At 46.6% G+C, this 21,385-nt stretch overlaps 1 protein-coding gene across 7 annotated transcripts in view; it reads left to right on the forward strand.

The window, feature by feature from the left end:
• The window catches only part of LOC147717179 (signal transducer and activator of transcription 5B), a 1,664,723-nt gene that overhangs the window by 1,394,007 nt on the left and 249,331 nt on the right, over positions 1–21,385 (forward strand). For all 7 annotated transcript variants that reach the window (XM_086924123.1, XM_086924125.1, XM_086924127.1 and 4 more), the window contains one exon: positions 14,270–14,392. In XM_086924123.1, coding sequence (XP_086780249.1) covers positions 14,270–14,392 — 123 coding nt within the window. The remainder of the gene's footprint in view (positions 1–14,269; positions 14,393–21,385) is intronic.

A 21,385-nucleotide genomic window follows, 5' to 3' on the forward strand; every position in this document is an offset into this window, starting at 1 on the left:
TGTGGGCACGGGTCGGTTGGTGATCCGGAGTGGATGGAGTTCATCGTGCGGGTGGTGTCTTCGGTGTTGATCGGGGTCCAGTTGCAGAGGGTGGTGGTGGCGGGCGTTGGTTCGGTGATAGGGTGCGTGGTCTGTGCGTCAAAGCTGTTGTGTATGTCGGCGATCTTGCGGTGGAAGAACGAGGCGAGTGAGTTGCAGAGGTCTTGCGAGGGAGTGATGTCGTTGTTTCCGGCGCTGGGGTTGGAGAACTATTTGACGATGCTGAAGAGTTCCTTGCTGTCGTGGGCGTTGTTGTCCAGTCGTTCCTTGAGTGCCGTCTTCTTGGTGGCGCGGATCAGTTGATGGTGCTTGCGGGTGGCGTGCTTGAGGGCGATCCTGTTGTCTGTGGTCTGGTCGATCCGCCAGGCTTTCTCGAGGGTGTGGCAGTTCTTCTTGGATTCTTTGAGTTCGTCGGTGAACCAGGGGGTTTTCTTGCTGCCGGGTCTGCTGAGATGGTTCTTTAGTGGTGCAAGGTCATGGGCGCAGGCGGTCAGCCACTTGGTGAGGTTGCTAGCTGCTTTGTTGTGGTCCGTTGTGCTGGTGGGAGTGTTCTGGCTGAGGGAGGCGGTGAGCTGCTCGGCGGTGATCTTGCTCCAGCTTCGGCAGGGGACCTGTTGCGGGTGGTGGTGGGTCGTAGTTCTTCTGAAGCTGAAGTGGACGCAGCTGTGGTCGGTCCAGTGGAGTCCGGTGGCGTGGCTGAAGGAGATGTGCTTGCTGGATGAGAAGACGGGGTCAAGCGTGTGGCCGGCGTAGTGGGGGGTGTTCACCAGTTGCTTGAGTCCGAGGTTGGCGAGGTTGTCCAGCAGGGAGGTGGTGTTTCTGTTGTTGTTGTTCTCCAGTTGGAAGTTGAGGTCCCCTAGGAGGATGTAGTCGGCGGAGGGATGGGCGTGCAGCTGATGAAGTCTGCGATGTCTTCGCTGAATTGTGTGCGTTGTCCCGGTGGTCTGTAGATGAAGGTGCCTCGGAGGGTGGTCTTGGGGTCAGCGTGTATCTGGAAGTGCAGGTGTTCGGCGGCAGTGAAGGTTTCGTCGGAGTTAGTCGAGATGCGGATGGTGTTCTTGTGTACGATGGCGATGCCTCCTCCCGTCTGGTTGACGCGATCCTTCCGGGTGATCTTGTATCCGTCCGGGATGGCTATGGCGATGTCTGGCGCTGAGGAGGCATTCATCCAGGTTTCGGTGAGGAAGGCGACATCCGGTGCTGTCGCGTCGAGCAGGTCCCAGAGTTCCACGGCGTGCCTGTGGACGGAGCGGGTGTTGAGCAGGATGCACTTCAGGTGGTTGCTGCTGGTGCTGGCCTTGGCGGGGGCGGTGCAGGACGGTAGCAGTTGAATCGGCAGGCTTGGCAGGCGAAGGGTCCGTGAGTGCGTCTCGGGGTGGCTCGGTAGCAGGCAGGGTTCCGGCTGGCATTGAGTGCGTTGAGAGTGGCGGCGTCGTAGATATGTCGTGTAGTCTTGCATCGACGGTGGGGACCAGGGGTCCGGGCGCAGACGGGCTTGCTTTTCGCGTCAACGCTGCGCGTGTGAGGGGGCATCATAAGAAGGGAGCCGGGAGGGAGGGTCCGCTGGGTGGCGGGAGCGGGGGGGTCAATCGGCTGGCGGAGGCGGGGGTGGGGCCGCAGGTAGGCAGCGGCGGGAAAAGACGAGGGCGGGCGGCTGGGTCGCCTGCAGCGGCAAACAGCACGGCTGGCAGGCAGGCAGTAGCAGGAGGAGCGTGGGGGCGACCTGGCCAGACAAGGCACAGGCCTAATTCCAATTTAACCGCAGAATGGTCTGACAGGTGAGACAGGAGGTAGTCTATTGTTTTAACAGAATCAACCAGTCTTTGACTTATTAAAATAAAGTCGATCCTTGACTTGTGATGGTATTTGAGGTTCCGAAAAGAAACCCCGTGTTGTTGTCCCGACCTTTCTCGCCAGACATCGACAAACCCATACTGCCTCATAGCGTCCAACAGGAAGGATCTAGTTTTGGACAAAACCAAAGATCGATTATTAGGAGACTTGTCCAAGACGGGATCCAACACGATGTTAAAATCGCCGGCTAGTATTATAGGGCCTGAAACGGAAAGTAACTGCAAAAAAACGGTTTCCAGACAAGAAGGGTCATCCTGGTTTGGGCCATAATAGCCCACGATTGTAACTAAAAACCCAACCTTGAGGACTGACGCCATGGCCCATCTACCAAAAGAATCTACAGCCTGCGAAACCAGCTTAGCTTTAGCTCCTTTTTAAAAAATAATCGCCACCCCCCTAGTATGAGATGTTTGAGTGGTAGAGACCACAAAGTCGATCCATCTATTCTTCTTGGTAAGTGCAATCAATTCACTATGAGTTAAATGGGTCTCCTGCAACACCACAACCTGCACATCCAAGTCCTTCAGATATTGTAAAATTATGTTGGCTCGGGGCTTGGTGCGGAGGCCGTTGACGTTCCAGGAGAAGAACCCAACACTACTCATCTCTCATCCAGTAAGCCAAGAAGACTAAAAATACTATACCAAAAAAAGCTTTTTATGATCACATTCATGACTTCCTTACAAAAATTGTGTATAATGTGTGAATTACCATTCCTTAAACTACTATTTAGGTTATTGAGGACTTTTTTATATTTTTGCCACCCCTCAGCACTCACCCGCCCAAGGTGTGAACCCCTCCCCCGTGAAAAACCCTTGCAGTATCTAACCGGAACAATGTCCAGTAGATAGTGCCCCACCGATTGACTCCCGGCAAGAAAGATCACCCGCCTTCTTCTCAAATGACAAATGAAGAGTGAAAAAGAATTCAAGGGAAAGAGGAAAATAACTAAGACTGTAATCGTATTAACTAGTGCGCTTAAGTAAGAACAGAAAAGCTACGTCAACATCTAGATTTCCAGATCAAAATAGAGAATTAAATGGGAGGTCTCCTTAAATAAGTAAGGTTGAGTTATAGGTGCCTGATGTTATACCTTACGAGCCCCCTTGCCCAGTTCCATTAGTAGTACTGAGAGGAAGGGGTCCCAGCGTGAGTGTGATATAGTGTGAACAATTCAAAAAAGTATTTATACAGACAATAAATGCATCCACATTGTTTTATTCACAATGGCACTGGGTATACTGAATATACAAGACAACTGATCAATATTGTAAGCGGTTGTACAGTGCCCCAGGGAGGGAGGGGGAGGTGATCGGGTGAGGATATTGTGATGGAAGGGAATTAGTGACAATAAAATCAAACAGTTACCAAAATTGTATTAACAAGTTATATACAAAACAAAGGATCATAGGTTCGAAGCATAAATCAAAAACATATCATACTTCACATAATACAATAAATGTAAAGATAGTGGCGTGAAGTTGACGATCAAACAGGTTATTGTCGACGTTTCGACCCTCAAATGTTCGCAGGGATTAGTTGTGCCCTTGCTGTGGGGTCTTCATCAGGACAAAATGCGGGGCAGGCAACCTGATTAGTATATATAGAATAAAGAAGAATTATTCGTTGATAGTGGGATATGCCTCATATGATGTAATGAAAACCACTTAAAGCACACATAAATGCAACAAAGGCTATACCGTTAAGGTTACAGCTCGTGTTGTGACTCCTTAACTTGGCAGGTGTTACCATTTGGTGCTACCTGCATGGGGAAATTCTGAGATTGGTGGGGACTGTGATTTTGGGGAATAGATCAAAAAAGTCATCGTACATATGAAAAATCAAAGTACACTGGATTGGTTATATAGAGCGTTAGGAGCTGAGAGCTGGCCCAAGGGGCGGTGACTCTGGCATTATCTAAAACAAGATGCTGACCCTCTCATTATCAATTAATAAGGAATGCGTCATTATCAATTATCGCGGTTTACCTTGGTTGAAAGCTAAATTGGCACAAGGTCTAAGACTGTGGTTATCACAGGGGATCACTCTGCATGGTGCGTGTCTGTAATAGAACACGAAGAGTAAGTGATACAAAAGCTTGTAGGGCTGTGGTTACCAATTAAAAGCAAAGATATAGAGCGGGCTTACCCAGTTGAAAAATAGGTATGGCACGAGTTCAACAGTGTAGTTCTGGGAAGGTCGTACAGTGGCATCTGCGAACGGACAAGGGAACTAGTCACTCTAAGATACCGCCAAAACAAAGAAACAGGTCATGGACTGCATTGTGAACTCTGTCCAAAGGCTTACCCGAAGTTGAGGAATGTCGAAAATCGGGTCTACGAGTATAATGACTCCGTTGTATCTGGTGGATAAGTTGTGGGGGGAATATTAGTAACGCCTGTTGTCATAAGAAATCTAATCTGTTCGTACTGAACTTTTCAAATTCTTCCGCAAAATCCGGCTCAGATACTTTTACCGGAATTCCGGACCGCAATCGAATCCATCATTAACAGGTTTAAGAATACCTTCGACCTTTGTCCCCAATGCAAGCACAATGTCACACAAAATCTTAGCTTACGAAGCGGTTGTCTGGAGAGATGTGCAACAACTTCTACATGACAAATCATACATCAGATACAAATACAACACAAGTAAAAGGGAAAAAGCGGCACTGCAATCACTTGCCCGGAACAATCAAATTGTGATCAAGCCTGCGGACAAGGGCGGGGCAATTGTTATCCAAGATGTATCCACCTATGAATCTGAAATTCTCCGCCAACTGAATGATGGTACCAGTTACCAACTACTGCGGTCTGATCCTTCTAAAGCCATTGCTCTTGAAATCTTGCAGTTAACACAAGCTGGCCTTGACCAGGGTTTCCTATCTGAGAATGAGTTTCAATTCCTAAATCAAAAACACCCTCGACTGGCCACGATTTACACCATACCCTAAATCCACAAAAGTATGGTGGACCCACCAGGTCGTCCGATTGTGTCTGAATGTGGCTCCATTCTAGAGCCTCTTGGCGAATACATTGATTTTTTTCATAAACCCTGGCTGAGTCCACTCCATCCTACCTACGTGATACCATGCATACAATTAACATCATTGAAAATTCATCCTTTGACCCTCAACACCAAAGACTAGCTACATGCGATGTGGTATCATTAAACACCTGCATTCCGCAACAGGAAGCTCTAATGGTGATAACACGATGCCTGCAACGACGACCTGCCCCGGTACAAGTTCCATCTGAATTTATTGTGGCTCTGTTAAGAATAGCCATGACCAAGAACTTTTTTCTATTCAAAGACAAATTCTATCTTCAGACATCTAGAGTAGCAATGGGGGCTCCATTTGCTCCTGATATGGTGATTCTCTACATGGCGGCCTTCGAGGAAGACACTGTCCTAAATCAAGTTAATCCATTCAGAGATCAACTCGGTCTCTGGATGCGATACATCGATGATATTCTTCTAATTTGGAACGGCAATTTGGAGGGACTATCCTCTTTTTTCACATGGCTTAATCATCAATCTGCATATCTCAAATTCACTATCCAATCAGACAGTAAGACCATACATTTTCTGGACATTACCATCTATGAGCAATCAGGAATATTACTCACTACACTGTACCGCAAACCGGCTGAAAGAAACTCGTTGTTACAATACAACAGTCACCATCCACGAGCTCTCCGCGACAATCTGCCTTTCGGGCAATTCCTACGAATTCAGGGGAATTGCTCCAACAAAGACCATTACTTTACAGAATCTGAGGATCTTGCCAACCGACTGCAACAACGAGGATATCCCAGACGCCTGGTCAAGAAATCAAGGAAACGTGCCTAGTTTTACCCACGAGAGGAATTACTCTCGCCCAAAGACAAGTGTGACCAACAAGATCGTAACCACATTTAACACCAAAAGTAATAAGATCACACGCATCATCAATCATCATTGGCAGTTAATATCAGATGATGTCAACCAGTCTGAGACACCGTTACACGCTTTCAAAAAAGCCAAAAGCGTCAAAAACTATGTGGTAGGTCACTCCTACCAACTCCTGAAGAGCCCACTATTACCTCATTGTGGGATTTGCCCCCTGTGGTCGGCCATTTCAAATGTGGCCACTGTAAGGCTTGTGACACTGCAATCCAAACAAAGGAATTTCAACATCGCCAACATAAAATCAGGCTAAACACACACAGCAAATGTAATTCTTCCAACATTATCTACGCGATAATATGCCCTTGCCAAATGATCTATATTGGCCAAACACAACAAAAAGCCAAAGCTAGAATTCTTCAGCACATGAGCAGGATCAGATGCGAGGTCCAGGGTGCACCCCTAGTAGACCATTTTAAAGTGGCAGCACACCCCCCAGAGAGCCTTCGATGGGTGGTAATAGAAAAAGCAGTTTTGGGACCCCGGGGTGGCAGCATCACAAATATCCTAAACACACGCGAATTGAAGTGGATTTTCTTCTTTGACTCCGTTGAGACAGGCCTCAACGAGCATGATAGCTCTTTTTCACAACTAGCAAGCCTGCCTTGAACCCCTCTCGATTTCAACACGTAACATACACTGTGTTTAAATTGGCCTATACCCTCATGCGAGAGGTACGCCATACCATCTATGATTATGTGACAATGTCATTATGACCACCTACTTAATTGGCCTATACCCCACTGTGAGAGGTACGCCACATAGACAGTTTAATATTAACGTTGCTTCATTTAACATCATGTAATACAACCATCGGAATTGCTGACATTGTTTATTATGGCCTTACCATCTTTTGACAGTTGCGCCGTATTCATGTCCTAACCAATTCATATATAATGGTCCCTGCTGATTAAAATCTTATGTTCACATTAATCGTGATTCAACATTATTGGGCTGTCTTTTATAATTTTTGACTATTGTTGCAGTGTGTACCAACATGATAATGAACATCGAGTTCACATTTAAGTTGCTAAGCCTTTAATTATCAATGTTTATTGTTGAAATATTAATCGCGATCTTATTATCATGCCTGCACCAATACCATCAATAATATTCCCATTGATAACAATCGAGAATCTTGACTTTTAACATAGAGCGCGGGGTCTGTCTTCTACCTCTATACGCCAGTCCCGAGTCACGTGGTATGGATACCATGGTAATATCTGAATCAGGAAACTCGGCTCGCCATTGCGATTCAGAGCGGCGTCTTCTGCCAGATTGAATCGGCGATTCGTAAGTCTATCTCTGTACCCCTTTTGTAACGTTTTTGATTAGATTTCTTATGACAACAGGCGTTACTAATATTTCCCCCACAACTTATCCCACAGATAGAACGGAGTCATTATACTCGTAGACCCGATTTTCGACATCCCTCAACTTTGGGTAAGCCTTTGGACAGAGTTCACAATGCTGTCCATGACCTGTTTCTTTGTTTTGGCGGTATCTTAGAGTGACTAGTTCCCTTGTCCGTTCGCAGATACCACTGTACGACCTTCCCAGAACTACACTGTTGAACTTGTGCCATACCTATTTTTCAACTAGGTAAGCCCGCTCTATATCTTTGCTTTTAATTGGTAACCACAGCCCTACAAGCTTTTGTATCACTTACTATTCGTGTTCTATTACAGACACGCACCACGTGGAGTGATCCCCTGTGATAATCACAGTCTTAGACCATGTGCCAATTTAGCCTTCAACCAAGGTAAACCGCGATAATTGATAATGACGCATTCCTTATTAATTGATAATGAGAGGGTCAGCATCTTGTTTTAGATAATGCCAGAGTCACCGCCCCTTGGGCCAGCTCTCAGCTCCTAATGCTCTATATAACCAATCCAGTGTACTTTGATTTTTCATATGTACGATGACTTTTTTGATCTATTCCCCAAAATCACAGTCCCTACCAATCTCAGAATTTCCCCATGCAGGTAGCACCAAATGGTAACACCTGCCTAGTTAAGGAGTCACAACACGAGCTATAACCTTAACGGTATAGCCTTTGTTGCATTTATGTGTGCTTTAAGTGGTTTTGATTACATAATATGAGGCATATCCCACTATCAACGAATAATTCTTCTTTATTCTATATATACTAATCAGGTTGCCTGCCCCGCATTTTGTCCTGATGAAGACCCCACAGCAAGGGCACAACTAATCCCTGCGAACTTTTGAGGGTCGAAATGTCGACAATAACCTGTTTGGTCGTCAACTTCACGCCACTATCTTTACATTTATTGTATTATGTGAAGTATGATATGTTTTTGATTTATGCTTCGAACCTATGGTCCTTTGTGTTGTATATAACTCGTTAATACAATTTTGGTTTCTGGCTGAATTTATTGTCACTAATTCCCTTCCATCACAATATCCTCACCCGATCACCTCCCCCTCCCTCCCTGGGGCACTGTACAACCGCTTACAATATTGATCAGTTGTCTTGTATATTCAGTATACCCAGTACCATTGTGAATAAAACAATGTGGATGCATTTATTGTCTGTGTAAATACTTTTTTGAATTGTTCACACTATATCACACTCACGCTGGGACCCCTTTCTCTCAGTACTTATACGAACCCAGGTCCCAGTGACTATGTTTGGGTAAACCCCCCTACTTATACACCAGTTCCATTAGTAGCTCATCGGCTGCTTGTACAGACCTGATGTTAAACATCTTATCATTGTACTTTACTTTAGGGCTGCCGGAAACATGAGCTGAGCTGTTGCACCTATTTTTCTAAAGGCATCCAGGTGCCTCCCAAATTCCCATTGCTTTTCAAGTGTAACTCTAGAAAGGTCTGATCTTATCAAAAAAGTAAAACCCTTCCCAGCCAAAGACTTTTGTTTCAAAGCCATATTTAGGATACGCTCCTTTAAAAGGTAAGTGTGAAAATTAACTAAGATTTTACGAGGTTTGGACCTCTGGGGGTTCAGTTTAAAGGGATCCCTGTGAATCCTCTGAATGTCAGCCGACAGTTCTTCGAGAGTGTGCTCTAAGCTCAGGGATTCCTTCAATAGAGACACGATGTATTGTTTAATATCTGACCCTTCAGATCCTTCAGGAACATTCAGGATACGAATGTTCCCCCGTCTTGCATTATTTTCAAGAGTCTCCATCCTCTCGCTGAGAGCCAGATCTTCCCTTGTAAGTTTCTGAATGTCCATTTTTGCTTGGTCCAAATAAATTGAGTGCGCACCAACCGTTTCCTCTAGCACTCTGGTTCTTATAGTGAGCCCTTCAATTTTATTATCAAGCATTTCACAGTAGTTTCTAAACTCTAGTTGATTAGCAGATGATTCCGCGAATCCCTTTCTTATCTCCAGGGTAAGGGCCGAAAACATCTCCAGAACGGAGGCAGCCGTCATCGGAGAAGGAGAAGAAGTGACCAGTAATGAGTTAGAATCAAGTGGAGCAGGAGCAGAAGAAGTTTCTATATCTACAGCCCCAGATGCGCCTCCTAGTTCAAGAAAATCTTTCTCTTCGGTCTCCTCGTCAGCTCAGAAGTCGGGACTAGGGGTAAACTTTGCACTATCACAGATGAAGATTGTGGCGGAGATTGCGCAAGCTGCACAGACTGCACAGGCTGTTGTTTTATCTCTAGATCATGTAGACCTTGCACGCCCCCTGCTAGACCAGTAGTTACAACATTTTCAATAATCTGACTAGAGCTCTTCTCAGCTGCATCTTTCACCCCCAGCGGCGGTGTATCTACTGGCGCGAAAGGTTGGCTATGAGAGGAGGAACTGGCCTCTGGGACCGATGCCATATCCGTATCGTCGATCTCTTCAGAGAGATGCAAAATCTGAGGAACGACCTTGAAGTAGGAGCGAAGTGAAGGGGTAATTCTGGACCCTGTGGGGAGCACTGTTTTAGAGTCTTTAGCCTTCACCTTAGTTTTACTCTTCACGTTAGTGTATTTAGACTTAAGTTCTGTATTCAAAAAAGAAGAAGATTTTTTCTTAGATGGTGTGTTGACCCTTTTTCCGACCTCTGCACCCCCCTCCGGGACCCCGGCTTTGCCCCCCTATGGGTGTATTAGGTGAGGTGTTAGGGGTCTTTGAGGTATTAGGAGTATTAGGAGTATTTATAATAGGAGAAGTCTGTAATTTGTCCTCAACACAGGAGTGCAATCTAGGGGAGTAGGTTTAGTTACTGTTTGAAACAGATCTATAAGATTCCCATCACCGGGTTCATGTGCCAAGGACCCCTCCACTGCGGCAAATAGACCGGTATGCCGTAGGTGAAGTTGCTTATCTTGGGAGCCTTCTTTGCAGCAGGGGGCTACGATTGTATGCGTAGCATTCCCCACATTTGCTAACCCCTGAAGGGAGATCAAGCTTCTTAGCTTCCTACCTCTCCTTAGCTCCAGCGCAGCTGAGCAGATCCTCGGGCTGGGTTCAGGAGGGACCCGAGATTCTTGGGAGAGGGAGAGGAGAGGGTTAAGCGCCCGCTCTCTGTTTGAGTCGGCGAACCTTTCAATGGGTCGAATTTCCTCAGCCCTGCAAGAGCCCTGAAGTTCACAATTGCCTGAGAGCCACTTGCCTGCGCCACAAAGCACGACCCCCCGCTACACCCGCTACCTTTGAACTCCGGTCGGCGTCTTCCGTCTCCGTCCTCGGCTCCGTCTTCACTCCGGCCCAAGATCCATGGACACAGAGAGAGGACTCCGCAGAAGCGCCCGCTGTACTGAGAGGTATACTGCATCCCGCGCGGGAAAAGAAGCTCGGTGAAAAAAAAATAAGGTTACAGGCAAACTACACTCTTCTCCGAAGGAGCACAGGAGACCATCACATTTCAGGCAGCTGAATCCTCGCTAAGACACTCTTACTGCATGGCGGGAGACGATCCTACAGGAGTTATTTTGGAGCACCGCGGCGAGCTAGCTTGCTGCCGCCATGTTTTTCCCGAACGATGTAGCCAACTTTTAAATCTGAGGGTTCAACAAAGATGGGAAGCCAGTATAAAAGTAGGAAATAACAACTTTACTTCAGATAATGAAATTAGGAGGGTTTTTAGGGAATTCCTCCAAGATATATATCAAGAAGATAAGGTAATTACTGCTGAGGCTATTAAGAGCTGGTTGAGTAACATCACTTTACCCTCTTTTTCCTTTGAACAATCCCAATATTTGGATAATCCCATTACAGAGGATGAGGTGACTTCTGCGATTAGGAAGGGTAAAAAGGGGAAGGCGTCCAGACCAGATGGGCTGCCAACTGAGTTATATAAACTCCTGGAGTCAGAAATCGTTCCCTTCCTCACCGTTCTGTTTAATCAAATCCTTTTAGAAGGAATGCTTCCTCCGGCATCATGGGATAATGCCTCTATCACCCTTATTTTAAAACCGGGTAAACCTAAGGAGGCCTGTGGATCGTATAGGCCGATCTCTATTTTGAATGTGGACTATAAAATCTTCACCACAGTTCTATCTACTAGATTAGCCTCTATCGCGCCCTCTGTTCTTCATTCGGATCAGAAGGGATTCCTGAAAGGGAGACAACTTTATGAATTAACTTATGATTTAATTGGCGTCATAGGTATGGCAATAACCAATAATCTCCCATTGGCCGCCCTCACGCTGGATGCAACCAAGGCTTTCGACAGGGTCAATTGGGTGTACCTGTCGGAAGCCTTGGCCAAGCTTGGTGTGGGGGAAAGGTTCATAGGGTGATAGGCCTGTTATACAGCAATCCATCTGCGTGCCTTCTTGTTAATGGTGACCTTTCAAATCCCTTTTCCATCTCTACGGGAACCCGACAGGGATGCCCGCTCTCTCCCTTGCTTTTTGATTTTTACATTGAGCCCTTCGCGCAACATCTAAGGGAGGAGGTGACCATCAAACCTTTTTCCTATCAAGGTTGGATGAGGAAGGTAGCATTATATGCCGACGACGTGCTTATTTTAACATCAGAGGTCACCACTGCTCACCTGGCTATCTTGAAATTGGCCCATGCCTTTCTGACAAGTGTCGGGATATGAGATTAATGCAGCCAAGACTGAAATGCTTGAATGGAATGATGAGGACTCCGTAACAGAACTTCAAGCAGGCATTTCAATGCGATACCTAGGCTTGACGATAGTGAAGGACATTAATAAACTTGTCCAAGTCAACTTATCTACAGCTGTCAAAGATTGTCATAAGCTTCTCCAATCATGGTCGCATTTGCCGCTTTCATTACTAGGTAGAGCCAATCTCATTAAAATGTCGATCCTGCCTAAAATTTCTTTTTTATTTAATACCATTCCTTTATACTTTGATCAAACTACTTTAGCCAAGTTCCAGTCTAATATCTCACCCTTTATCTGGAATAAACATCTTCCACGGATCGCCTGGAAAAAACTAAGACTGCGACGAGATAAAGGTGGCATGGCGGCTCTAGACCTAAAGATCTATGCTTGGGCCTTTCAATTATCCCATTCACGAATGCTGTTGAAGGGTCCCTTAATCTCGGGGGTGGGTCCTATGTATGCAGCTATGTTGGATGGGGAAAGAATTAATCGTTCGGGTTTTCTTTTTAAATTTGGCAATCCTAAGTTTAAAAAAAAATTAAACTGAAGACTTAGAACTTGGTCTGAAGTCATGAAATCCATAAAACTAAATTACTTTTGTGAAAAAACTCCACTGGGGGGGTTGCCTGAAAATCCTGCTTGGCTTGAAGACAGTCTAGCTATCCCTTTGAGAGAGGCAGGCCTGGAAGTTTGGGGAGACCTCTTTCATGAGGGGGATTTACTCTTGTGGGAACATCTGCAAGCTAAGGTTGGCCCCAATCTTTCACGATTTAAATACTTACAGATTCTTAGTTGGACTGTAGCCTATAAAACCTCTCCCGCTAACAGGAATACATTCAAACTTGTAGGGCATAGCCCATTTGTCTCAGATTTTGTAAACTTGGGTCCAGTTAAAAAAAGAAGTGTCCAAGTGGTATAATCTCATTCTGGAGGAGTCGGATGGGGACTTTGTTCTGCCGGAGTCGTTATGGGGCTCTGTCTTGATGGACCAGAATCTACAAGATCTTTGGATAACTTCTTTTGAACTTTTGTGGAACATTGTCAAGCCGTCCTGGCTTCGCAGAAATCATATCTTTACCCTGCATAGGGCATACTATTCCCCTCTTAGGTTATCCAAATTTGCAGGAGGAGAGTCAGTGTCTTGTGCTAAATGCGGGTTGATTGCTGCATCAGATACACATATGTTTTTTTAATGCCCACAGTTAGCCACATTTTGGGAGGATATCAGTAATTCCCTCACAGATACATTGGGAAGACTTGTCACCATAGATCTGCCCCTAGTAGTATTTGGTGTTCTAGAAGGCGTACAAAACCCAGCCAGGTGCCTAGTCTTTTATGCAATCCTGCTTGCAAGAAGGGAGATCTGCAGGAAATGGAAAGACTCTTCACCTCCTACCTTTAGAGATTGGCAAACTTCAGTCTTGCAGACCTCATGTACGGATCTGGCTAGATCTGGTAATCCGAGTAAAAGGGCGTTCTGGTATCTACTATCTTGGCTTCATTGATTCATCCGGGGTTTTTTTTTTGTTTCCCCGGGTCCAATGATTGATCTCCTACGGTGCTTCTAAATCTTGCACCTGTGGAACAGCCGTTATCCGGTTCATGCCTGGCCCCATTTGGCTGCTAAACTACCCCAAGGTTTGCCGCAGATTGGTAAATCATGGACTCTGTGCCTTCTGGGAACACAGTTGACAGCTGAGGGATAGATTGCCCCCACTAGATTCGTGTCCCTTCCAGTTTTCAAGATAAACTGAGACAGCTGCTCTCTGTAAATTCATTTTGGTACTTTGTCTATATGGTGGTTATGAGGACAAAAAAAAATATTTTAAAGTATCCTTTTTACCAGGTTTTTCCCACTGTGTTTTCCCATTTTCTTTCTCTTATGGATGAAGGAACTATCAGAGCACCTCTTCTCATTGCTAATCATAGTTCATGTCTTGTTTGGCCTGAATGTTGGAGCAGAAGATTGTAGGTGAAACATGTTGCAATAATACTTAATGGTATTGGTACTTATGGAGCTTTGTGCAGTTACTGACAAATCATTCACAAAGAGGAAGCAAGTGCAATTCTAGGCTTCTTGCTTTAAAAAGTTCCTATATATTTTGCTCCTTTCCTTCAATTGTTTGTTATTGTGTCCCATATAAGTATTGAATTCGCCCCTGGGTACATGAAACCGTTCCATCAACTGAATGCAGAAATGGTTCATTCTACCTATTGGTACCTTGGATTGTGCGGCTCAAATGTAACACTATACCTATGTCTCTGTGATACATAACAGCTGCATCACACTTTATAAATGCTACATAAAATAACATCTAAACATTTTATTGCACTTTTTCCTGTTGGTTGCTTTGTGACAGTCTCTCAAGAGAATCAAACGGTCAGACCGTCGTGGAGCCGAATCAGTAACAGAAGAAAAGTTCACAATTCTCTTTGAGTCACAGTTTAGTGTGGGCGGAAACGAACTGGTGTTTCAAGTGAAGGTAAGTCTGCAACTATAAAAGATAATTTTATTGTGGAGCACTGTCCTGACTTTTCAATGACCTGGGGCAGATAATTACTATTCACCAATAGCATTGGTGGAGTCTGTTGTCTAGCATTGCGTTAAAGTGCCTTTGCAACTGCTGTATGGTATATTAAAAGCCAAGATTCTTTACATTCTTCACTCTCACGTGATAGCTGGGCTCTGCAGTCAAATCTTACAATGAAGAGCACAGTTTATTCATTTACTCAAGTTTTAATTCCCTAAACAGCTGAGTCCTTTCCCTCCCTGTGCTGAGCCTTTTTTTTGTTGTTTGGGGCACTTCATGCTTAAGGTTTCATAACTCCTTTTGTACTAAAGATATCCCCGCGAAATAGGTGTCCTTTTCCCACATATCTTGGGGATTCTAAATGCATCCACAGTTTGTGACTTGCAGAGAGGGAACCAAGAAAACAGCTAAAAAATAGCCATATCTGTTTGTGAAAAATTGGATAAAGTACTATGCAATTGAGTATATGCTTTGTTTTTTTCTGAAAATAGTATCAACTCAAGATTTGCTGTGCTAAGATAACCATCAAGTGGTTACCATTTTTTTGTGGTTTCATTCAGCCTACTTGCAGTTTTTGGGTCATTTACATAGATTGTTCATGGTCTTACCAAATAAATTATTTTAGGTATAAAAAGAAAGAAATTTAATCAGGAATAATAGCAATTGGTGACAGCATTGTCCTCTGTAATATGCTGCCCTGATGGCCAATTTACAAAAGTAACATACTCTCAGTCCCTTCTGGGCACAGGAATAAATAGTTTTCTCGGGCAATGGATCTTTCATATAATCATCTGTTTGAGTTATTCCCCGTGGAAGGATGAATAGTGCTTGGTAACCATGTTAATTCAGCAATGCTGAGCCTAATGTAAACATTTCCATCCTCCACATCATTGTAAATTATCCAAACTCCAACCAGTCAGAAGCCAGCAGAATTAACTGTGCCCTGCCAGAGCCTTCTAGGTACCTGATCTTTCTACTTTACGTACAGTATGAGGAAACGTCTGGAGAGCTATTTCCAAAAGAAGACTAGCTAAAATGTTTTTAAAAAATTTCTTAGTTAAAACATCTTTGTTTCAGTATGGTTGAAATTCCACAGAATTAATCTGTATTCAGTGCACGCTAGGCTTGTGGGGGAATAAAGATACCTATGAGTGCCAAATGTTTGTCTGGAACATATCCTAATCACAACTCTAAGGAATGTAATCTCTGTCAAATTTAGTTAGCCAAGACCTGAAAATACCATAAGAAATGAATGGTGTTCACTATTTTAGAGCAGAAAGTGGAGGCTGTCTCTTCAAAACACCAATAAAAGCCTTCTAAGACCTCATCAGAAAGTGTGGACATAAGACTTGCAAGCAGACACCTGGTCCTTTGATCCTTCCCTTAAGGTGTAGATACTTGCGCAGCAGTAGTTCACTGCTCCCAAGCAGAAAAAGGATTAGGTGCCTAACTGCACAGTCAGAAAAAAAGAGGTGTATTTCCCTCTGAGGATGTAGTACCTTTGAAAAGATCTAAGGTGACCTCAGAATCCAGCCACGGAGTTGCCAGTTCATCAGTGAAGTGATCAATGACAGGAAAACCATCGGCCAGACAGGCAAGTCTGCCTGGCACCTCAGTGATGGAACATACGCCGACTAAGCCACAATCAATGATGCATTAAACTCTCTCGATGAGGAAACCACCCTTGGTTTGAATTTGCCATAGAGGAAGTAGCCAACAAGAATACCATCGACTCCTCTATTTGTTCTACCACCGCCGACCCTACTTGTCAACGAGAAAAGTAGACGCAAATATGTTGGCAACTATTTTAGGACCTTTAAGTTTAAGTGCCCAGCCAGGAAGTCTGCTATGGTGTCTTCTGCTTTAGCCATTTCTCAATTACATACCATCTTGCCATTTCTGACAGTGATGGTATTTCCAGTCCTGCTACAGACACCAAAGTGACTTTTACAATAGGCCTTGTTAGGTCAGGAGGAAGTAGAGAGGCAGGATGATCCAACGCTTGACCACATTGAAGAATTCTTCAGTGACCTGGAAGAGGTGGGATGTGCTACTGACGCGGAAGACTTGATTATCTAATATGTGGATTCTGAAGAAGTTTTTCCACCACAGGGAATACAAAGTTCAGTCACTCAGATTCACACAATGAAAGTTCAGACAGGAAGAATTTTTTTGCAGTTGCATATAGCACAAACATGACCCAAAGGTATCAGAGCTCTTTACATGAGCACCAGTTGGACTACAGACGGACACATTCATTTTCTTTTCGGTAGGCACAGGTAGAGTAAGTAATTTGCCCAGAATCACCAGATGTTTGAGCCTCCTGCCAGACTCTAACCTGGTTCCCCGGAGTCAGCCTCCCTAGCCATTAAGCCACACCCTCTCGCTTCTCACATTGTATGGAGCAAGTTCTTATACAGATGTTAAACTTTTTGCAGGATATGACTAAGGATATCTACCAACTGCTACTACCTCCCGTACCTCCACATTTTCACCCTGAAGTGGTGTTGACTCCACAACCACCAGTCATTTTACTTACAATACCAGAATCACATCCCAAGCATGATCTTTTGTTACCAGGATAAGAAGCATCCTGGCAAGCCCAATCTTCTCCAAATAAGGTGCATAGTGGTGCAGGAGATGATAACTTCATTCCTGATGACCGGGAAAAGACAAACCACATGATTGATGTCCATATGGATGGTATAAGATCACTATGTTTTAGTGACAACACTGCAGATACACTTGCTGGAGTACCATCCTGATTCATCTAGTAAAGACAGAATGGAATAAGGTAATAATTCCTTAGGATGTTAGTCCAGAACCCGCACCAAGAAATTCTCGGGATGATGTAGGGAGATTCCATTCATTAAAAGAGAAGGCTTTTGAGCGCTCAGTCTCCCTACTTATTCAATAGAAAATCTTGTTTTCTATTTAACTACAAAGAGAAGTTGCACAGAACCTTAAGATCAGTACACATCTTAGACCATCTTAGGGAACTTGGCCTTCTCATGATATAACACGCTGGCGTTGGTTCTGTGAATCATTCAAGAACAGAAAAGAAATAGAAGACTACAGTTGCAGCGCCATCATGGATCTTAAACCAAGTTTGAACCAATTCACCTTTCTCTGCTTCATCCCAACACAGGCCAAGGAATCCATTCACTCCCTGTAAAGCTCCTACTGATAAGGAAGTTAGAAAGTATGATGGTATGGGTAAGAGAGTAAACCTTTTGTTAGCAGATGCAGTAAAGATAGCTTGCACACGTCAATAGTTCAATCAATCAATCAATACATTTATAGAGCTCGCTACTCACCCCTAAGGGTCTCAAGGCGCTGAAGGGTGGGGGGGCTGCTACTGCTCGAAGAGCCAGGTCTTGAGGTGTTTCCTGAAGGTGAGGTGGTCCTGGGTTAGTCGTAGGTGGGCGGGGAGGGAGTTCTGCATCTTGTCCGCCAGGTAGGAGAATGATCTTCCTTCGGTGGTGGTTCTGCGGATCCGCCGGACGGTGGCGAGGGCGAGGCTGGCGGAGCGGAGTTCGCGGATTAGAGTGTGGAACATGAGGCGGTTGTTGAGGTATTCGGGGCCTATGTCGTGGAGCGCTTTGTGTGCGTGGGTGAGGAGCCTGAACGTGATCCTTTTGCTGACGGGGAGCCAGTGCAGGTCTCTCAGGTGGGCTGATATGTGGCTGTGGCGAGGGATGTCGAGGATGAGTCGTGCGGATGCGTTCTGTATGCGCTGGAGTCTTTTCTGAAGTTTAACTGAGGTTCCTGCGTTGAGGGCATTCCCGTAGTCTAGTCGGCTGGTCACGAGGGCCTGGGTGACTGTCTTTCTAGTTCCGGTAGGGATCCACCAGAAGATCTTACGGAGCATGCGCAGGGTGTTGAAACATGAGGATGAGATGGCTTTGACTTACTTGGTCATCGTGAGAGAGGAGTCCAAGATGAAACCCAGGTTGCGTGCGTGGTCAGTGGGTGTCGGTGCGGTGCCCAGTGCTGTGGGCCCAGGTGGATGGGGATGGTCCGAGGATGAGGACCTCCGTCTTGTCTGAGTTCAGTTTCAGACGGCTAAGTTTCATCCATTCTGCGACGTTATTTATTCCTTCCTGGAGGTTGAGTTTGGCAGTGGCTGGGTCTTTGGTGAGGGAGAGTATCAGCTGGTTGTCGTCGGCGAATGAATTGAAACAGAATTTACATAGCGCAACTTTGCCCGTAGGCGTCAAGGCGCTAACGATGGTATGGTATGAGCTGTGGGAGGGAGGGGGAAAATTACATATAGGTCTCCCTGAAAAACCAGGTTTTCAGGACCTTTCGAAAAAGAGAGTGAACTGGCTGATCTTTGATGTCTGCTGGAAGAGCATTCCAGATCTTGGGGGCAAGGGAGTGGAAGGACCTCCCGCCCCATCTGTCTCTGTAAATTCTGGGGTTTGCTAGTAGATTTTTTTTGGCAGATCGAGAATGAGATGATGTTGAGGTTGTGTTTGCATGCGATGGCGGCGAGGGGGCTCATGTAAATATTGATGAGGGTTGGGCTGAGCGATGAGCATTGGTGTGCGCCGCTGATGATCTCGGTGGCCGCAGAGCGGAAGGAAGGGAGGCGGACTATCTGGGTTCTGTTGGAGAGGAACGAGGTGATCCAGTCCAGGGCTTTACCTTGGATCCCGGTGTTGTGGAGGCGGGTTATTAGGGTGCGATGGCAGACTGTATCAAAGGCGGCTGAGAGGTCTAGGAGGATGAGGGCGGTTGTTTCTCCGTTGTCAAGCAGGGTCCTGATGTTGTCGGTGGCTGCGATGAGGGCGGTCTCGGTGCTGTGGTTGGCTCTAAATCCGGACTGGGATGGGTCGAGGGAGCCGTTGGCCTCGAGGAATGCGGTCAGCTGTTTATTGACGATCTTCTCTATAACTTTTGCAGGGAAGGGAAGAAGAGAGATGGGGCGGAAGGTCTTTAGGGTCCGCTGTGGGTTTCTTCAGTAGGGTGTTGTTCTCTGCATGCTTCCAGCTCTCTGGGAAGGTGGCGGACGCGAGGGAGTTGTTTATGACGTTCCGTAGGTGCGGTGCAATCATGGTGTTGGCTTTGTTGAAGATGTGGTGAGGGCATGGGTCGGAAGGAGAGCCGGAGTGCATGGTGTTCATAGCGTGGGCGGTGTCTTCAGTGCTGATGGGAGTCCAAGCGCAGAGGGTGGTTGTAGGGGGCGTTAGTTCGGTGGCTGGGGGCGGAGTCTGGGCACCGAAGCTGTCTTGTATATCGGCGATCTTGCGGTGAAAGAACGTGGCGAGGGAGTTGCAAAGGTCTTGCGCCGGTGTGATGTTGTTGCTGCTGGCACTGGGGTTGGAGAGCTCTTTTACAATGCTGAAGAGTTTCTTGCTGTTCTGTATATTGTTGTCCAGCCGCTATTTGAACGATGTCTTTTTGGTGGTGCAGATCAGCTGGTGGTGTTTGCGAGTGGCGTTCTTGAGGGCTGTCCGGTTTTCTGTCGTCGGTTCGCGGCGCCAAGTTTTCTCGAGGGTTCAGCAGGATTTCTTAGATTTTTTTAGGTTGTCGGTGAACCATGTGGTTTTCCTGTTGCCGGGCTTGCCTGGAGGGTTCTTCAGTGGTGCAAGGGCGTCGGCGCAGTTGATGATCCACTGAGTGAGGTTGCGGGCTGCGTCGTTGGTTTCAGCAGTGTTGATTGGTGGGTTCTGGCTCAGTGATGTGGTTAGCTGGTCTGTGGTGACTTTGCTCCAGCATCTGCGGGGGATCTGTTGCAGGCGGTGGTGGGATGTAGTCTTCTGAAAAATGAAGTGGATGCAGCTGTGATCGGTCCAGTGTAGTCCGATGGAGTCCCTCATGGCAACATGGCTGCTGGCAGAGAAGATGGGATCGAGCGTGTGGCCGGCGTAGTGGGTGGGGGTGTTCACCAGTTGCTTGAGTCCGAGGTTGGCAAGGTTGTCAAGCAGCATGATGGTGTTGTTGTTGTTGTTCTCCAGGTGGAAGTTCAGGTCCCCTAGGAGGATGTAGTCTGATGAGGCGAGGGCATGTGGGCTGATGAAGTCGGCGATGGCTTCACTGAATTGTGTGCATGGGCCCGGGGGTCTGTAGATGAGGGTTCCTCTGAGGGTGGTCTTGGGGTCGGTGTGGATCTGGAAGTGTAGGTGTTCGGCGGTGGTGAGGGCACCTTCGGAGTTGGTTGTGACGCCGATGGTGTTCCTGTGGATGATGGCGATTCCTCCTCCTGTTTGGTTGACGCAGTACTTTCGAGTGATCTTGTAGCCGTCCGGGATGGCTATGGGGATGTCGGGGGATGAGGAGGCGTTCATCCAGGTTTCTGTGAGGAAGGCGACATCTGGTGCTGTTGTGTCGAGGAGGTCCCAGAGTTCGACAGCGTGCCTATGGACGGAGCGGGTGTTGAGCAGGATGAACTTGAGGTGGTTGTTATTGTTGTCTGGTCCCGGCGGTGGGGTGCAGGTTCGGACGCAGGTGAATTTGCAGACTTGTCAGGAGAAGGGTCCGTGGGTGCGCTTTGGGGTGGCTTGGTAGCAGGCAGATGTTCGGCCGGTGTTGAGTGCGTGGAGGGTGGTGGTGTCGTATCTCCGTCGGGTTTCTTGGTTTCGGCGGGGGCCAGGGGTTCTGGTGCTGGGAGCGGACGGGCGCAGACGGGCTTGCCTTTGGCGTGCGTCTGCTGCGCGGCCTCCATATGAGGGGCTGTGGGAGGGAGGTGCAGCTGGGAGGCGGGAGCATAGCGGCGAATAGGGCACCAGGGGGGCAGGGCCGCACGGGAGGCAGCGCGAGGGAGGAGAACCGGTGGGGAGGGTGATACAGAAGGCAAAAGGGGCAGGGGGGAGAAGGGGGCACCATGGGGGCGGGGCCGCACGGAGGCAGCGGCGGAAAAGCACGAGGGAGGGGAGCGGGTGGGGGGCGATACAGAAGGCAAAAGGGGCAGGGGGGAGAAGGGCACAGAGGGCACCAGTA

Source organism: Lissotriton vulgaris, chromosome 5 (genome assembly GCF_964263255.1).
Source record: "Lissotriton vulgaris chromosome 5, aLisVul1.2, whole genome shotgun sequence".
Classification (NCBI taxonomy): domain Eukaryota; kingdom Metazoa; phylum Chordata; class Amphibia; order Caudata; family Salamandridae; genus Lissotriton; species Lissotriton vulgaris.